Here is a 5,269-nt window from a genome sequence, read left to right on the forward strand (position 1 = left end):
AGGGAGTGCGAACACGCAAGTATACATCCCGCATCCATAGAGCCTAGATAAATTTATATTTTAAACTGTGTCTAAAATCAAAGTCAATAATAATTTCTGTCGTTTAATTTATTTCAAAATGGGGTGCATACTTTTGACTAAACAATCGCATAATTGTAATGCGATTGCCGATTGTTTCCAACCAAGTCAACTATTTAGTCGCACAACTAAATTCGAGTAGTGTACCTCCAGATAAGTTCATAGGAATCAAAGCAAGACTCAGTTGTGCGATAGTTTGGTCAAAAGGGCACGCTCTAAAAGTAAGAATTGATATAAATGTACTCTCTGCACTGCCGGTACTGCAGTACAAATTGCAATCTGCATATCAGTAACATAATCTTGATGTATCGCATTGTTGTAGATTAGTGGCAATGCACATATATAACTGGACATATAAGTACTAATGATATAATAATAGTATTCACAGATACTGACTACTGTTACAAAAACAAATGTTATATATTAACATGTTTTGTGTTACATTCGCATACGAAAACAATAAATGCATTTAATTCTTTTCTATATTAAAACTCATTGTCTGTCTGTCAATAATATTGGTTTTTAAATTAAATTTTGAAAGAACTTACAGCATTTTGCTTCTGCAAGAACGTCAGGCTTCCCAGAACAGGATGTGGTGGTAAATAAGGTACCCCCCTATCTGCCCAATAACGTCGTACTCGCTGCCAACGGACCACAAACCATGTTAAAAGGAGCAATAGTATTGTTGTTAGTAAGACTAACATCTGAAAATATTCGAAAATAAATACCATCGTTGGTTAGAGCACAATTATCCGCTATATTTCCGTAGCGGTTGCAAGTAACTTCGTCAGCGTGGAAAAAAGCTAAAAAAAACTATACATACATCGACTACTTTCCATTAAAAGTCCTATCAAAGTCGGCACAGATTTTTGCGGATTACCCGGAATAAACGAGTTGCGGACACAGAGGAAAAAATGGTTAAAATTCTTTAGTGAGCCTAAATCTTCTAAAATAAAAGTACATGAAAATAAACGCAATCTTCACTTATATTCACTTCTATGGATTGCACTAATTTTAAGGAATCAATCCAGTATGTTGTTTTTAAACAATTTCACTTTAATTTTGCGCGTGTTTACGATAATCTTAATAAATTAATTGAATTTTAATGAATTCGTTTTATTTCTTCAATTTGAAATATTATTTTTCGTTGGTTAATATATTTTCGAACTACTTTTTTTATAAAAAGACAAATTATAAATCAAAACTAGAATCTATCTTATAAATCTAGATAAAAAAAAAACTTACATTCGTCCTGTTTAAGTTATAAAAACTAATTTTCTGTCGACACTACCACTCCAATGAAAACCTAATGACAATTAAATTACTTTGTTATAAATTATTGTTTATCTCGACTTCTACACGTAATACAATTATTTTGGTCGCTGTTATCTGTAGTGTTGTATATTATAATTTTAAGTATATGGGTTTGTACTTAATTATGTAAATTTCATTGTAGCCTACAATTGATTTAATCGTTTTTGAAGAATTGGTTTTGATACGTTTTCTTCCCCGGAGAGTCATAAAGTATCTGAAAACAGTACATGTAGAAAATACAAATTTAAATTAGTAAAAATGAATTCGAAACGCCTTCGACGTAACTGGTTTTGCATTTCCCAATATTTTTTATATGTTTTAGAGTATAGTCTAATATAGAAGAGTGATTTACATTTAGTATTAGAATGCGTACACACCTTTGATTAAACTATCGCACAACTGTTTAGTCACGCTATGAATCTTATAAGCTTATATGTTACACTACTCGATCTTTAGTTGTCCAAATAAAGAGTTGATTTAACTGCGAAATAATTAATAATCGCACGACCGTTGTGCGATTGCATTTAATGGGGATGTTTCCTAATGTTACAAATTCAAATAAAGTTATGTTTAATATTTTAAAACCTATAATAACATTTGGAGACCTTAAATGTTTGTCTCCATTGAAATATAAATTAAAAACGCTGCAATATTTTTTACCCTCCAATACTCTATCTCAAACACCAATCAGAGCTCGGTGACGTAGCTTCTTCGCATATAACATGGCAGTGTGACCAGCTTCAGTGAATGTCAGTGCATTTTGTAGTTATAATTTTTTTTAATGATTATAATAATTGAGTTTGCGTGTGTTATATTATGAGGACTCCATTATTAAGTGTTTTTATATTTACGACATATTTTACGAGCAAATTTTTCGATCACTATGACGAAAAAAAATAGTAAAAGTTATTTGAATAGCTAATTAATAAAAAACCCTACATTTACTACACAATTTAGGTTGTTACCTTCACGCTATTAAACTTAGAGGTAAATAAATTGAAACAAAACCCTTTATGTGGGAAAGGCACCATAAACTACAAGCTGCCAACATTAGGGAAGCAAGGTTATTGTGGTAACGGAAATTTTGTCATTTGCAATTAACAAATTGATAAATGTAAACAAAAAAATAAAGTTTTTATAATTCAGTAAAGCCGCATGGGAACAACTAGTCTAGAATAAGATGTTACGAAGCAAGCTTATTAACACTGATGCAGAAGCCAAAGTCATAACAGGACGTCGTAAATTTTGCAAAGCGAAGTAATATATTCCGTTTTTTAAATTACTTTTGAATATTTAACCTGTACCGTAGTCCGCGAGGTTTCCGGTACAAATTATGGACATAAAACAAACACAAAAATCCCGCGTGTTGTGTTATAAAAACCTGTGGAATGAAATATGGCGAACGGAGTTTCAAAGTTTTAATGAAATTTTTGTTTGCCTCAGTTGAATGAGAACATTATTCTAGCTGCTTGTTCTATTAAAAAAAACTGCATTACTTTCGACTAACTTAAACTTGTGATAAATGGGCAAAAGAGCAGTGAGTCATTTATTCTTAACTGATCCGACACCGACATCCCTTAGACAACCATAACACATATTAGAGCGTACGCGCACCTTTGACTAAACTGTCGTAGAACTGTTTAGTCTTGCTTTGATCCCTATGAGCTTATATGGAGGTGCGCACACTACTCTCTTTAGTTGTGCAACTAAACAGTTGATTCGGCTGCCAAAACAATTGACAATCGACAATCGCACAACATTCGTGGGATAGTTTAGTCAAAGGTGTGCGCCTGCTCTTATAATTTCTTATATGAAGAATGTTAAAGAATGCAATTAAGTGAGAATGTCTAAGAAGCAGGACAACTGTAATTAAGGCTTTTCACACATAAGGCTAAGTAAAGCTACGTTACGCAGCGATTTTATTCGTTAAGTGAATTACGTAATACAATAAAATAAAGATTCGTACATTGGCATACATTGCAAACATTTTTTGCGTCGCCATTCTTTGTCCTTCAGTACAGGTGTGTTGAGATTGTCAGTGGAAAACGATTCAATGTTGTGTGGACTAGCGTAACAATTTTAGTTTCATATTTAAGTTGCCTTGTGTAGGAAATGCCTAACAAGATTGACACGGGCGCAAACTGTGACTTTTTCTATTAGGGATGTACCGAAAAAAATGTGATTTTAGATAAATTTTAATAAGTGTTTTTGTGCGTAATTGTGTTTAAAAGTTCTCTTCATTTATAAAAGTGTGCATTGTTTAGAACTTGGCAGTATTGAAGTAGTCTAGTGCACGCTACGTCGTAGCTATTCAAAGAAAAGGTAATTCGTTATTGTAATACGTTAAATATATATGTAAATTAGTACCATTTATAAAATCTTCTTTATTTGCTGATAAACACACATACTATTTACTAAAAATAGTAAAAACGCACTGTTAAAAACGCCATTAAATTGTTCGCTTCACATCTTGCTCACATTCGCGCCTAAAATTGTTGTTGTTTTTTTAAAATTAAAGTTATGTCTAATGTTTTCTTGGCGGCCAGTACGTTATTAAATATTCATCAACAATATTTTTGCATCTTAAACAATTATTATATTATAATTAACTTCCTTACAATACATGTTACTATGTAATCTAAATATGATTTTATTTTTAAATTACAAATATATTTACAATTGATCTCAGCGCCATCTATTATCAATTGTAGCTTAACTAATCTGTTATTAATTAGCCTCTAAACAAGTTTAGGAATAAAATAAGGTTTAATTTTATAATATTCTAAACTAATGTTGTAAAGAGGAAAGATTTGTATTTTTGTGTGTATTGAAATAATTCAAAAACTACTGTAGTAACATGTTGCTATATTTTTATTATTTTTTAAATTCCACGCGGACGAAGTCGCTAACAACAGCAAGTTATTATATTATGCCATCCTGCATATAACTTTTTTTTAAATCTATTTGTGTACCATAAAACTCACGGCGGAATAGTAATACGAATCTTAAACATATCGCTTCACATCACTTACGATCTGCCAAACACAAATGTTAATGAAATTTGGACGCTGTTACACGTTCTAATGTCGTTTCAATATTGAGCTCAAAGTATTTAACAACGTGACATCTGTTAAGTGATAGATTTATTTAATCTGTCAAGAAAATACTCTAATCTAAATATAAATTTAAGTAAAAACAATGAAACAAATTAGTTGATTCAATGGATACTTATTATTCTTAACGCTAGTTCGTGATCAGTACCTTCCAATGTTAACAATGGCCATATACACAATTATTAATGGAAACAAAAAGAAACACAAGAAAAGAGTGAAAAAAAAGCAAATGGCGCATTGCACGCTATGGAAAATTTTCCTGCCAATATTTGCCATCTAGAGATCATTTAGGCTTTTGGTCGCAAAGCGTTGAAGACGCCACCTCTTACATACAACTTGCTAAGGCTTTTAATGGGATAACAGTCGATTAGAAGTATTCAAAAGTACTAAGTTTTCCAAGCTTGAGATAACTTAAATATCGATTTAAGTTTACGATTTTTTTTGGTATTTTAGATGTTTTTGCTGCTGTTAATATTTGCTACATCACTATTTCTGGCGTGGGTTTACGTGCGTTGGTCAAAAGTGAAAAGATATTGGGCGGACCGAGGCGTACCCTTTGTTCCGCCGAACCCACTGCTGGGGAATTTGACGTTCTTACAACGTTATAATTCGGTTAGTATGACACTTGTCTATATGTTAAGGGTCTGTCCCACCAAATTATAAATTGTCTGATAACAATCCAATGGGTAAAATATGCGATGGAAATATCGAAGTTTGTTATCTTATTTGACAGTGACATCAAAAAAAAAAAAAACAAAAGTGAG

The 5,269-nt window shown here is 31.9% G+C and overlaps 1 protein-coding gene and 1 long non-coding RNA gene across 2 annotated transcripts in view; one reads left to right on the top strand and one right to left on the bottom strand.

Moving 5' to 3' along the window:
* On the bottom strand, positions 1 to 1,399 carry LOC106106586. Its single transcript, XR_001225812.1, has 3 exons — positions 1,324 to 1,399; positions 627 to 782; positions 1 to 43 (listed from the first exon to the last, which is right to left on the bottom strand). It is a non-coding gene; the product is annotated as an uncharacterized LOC106106586 (long non-coding RNA).
* A 3,558-nt stretch (positions 1,400 to 4,957) lies between these two features.
* LOC106106469 (cytochrome P450 6k1-like) overlaps positions 4,958 to 5,269 on the top strand; it is a 3,315-nt gene continuing 3,003 nt past the window's right edge. The window contains exon 1 of the mRNA XM_013287048.1: positions 4,958 to 5,117. Within this exon, the coding sequence (XP_013142502.1) occupies positions 4,959 to 5,117 (159 nt within the window). The 5' untranslated portion in view covers position 4,958. The remainder of the gene's footprint in view (positions 5,118 to 5,269) is intronic.

The sequence above is a fragment of the Papilio polytes genome, unplaced genomic scaffold (genome assembly GCF_000836215.1).
Source record: "Papilio polytes unplaced genomic scaffold, Ppol_1.0 DF822178.1, whole genome shotgun sequence".
NCBI lineage: Eukaryota > Metazoa > Arthropoda > Insecta > Lepidoptera > Papilionidae > Papilio > Papilio polytes.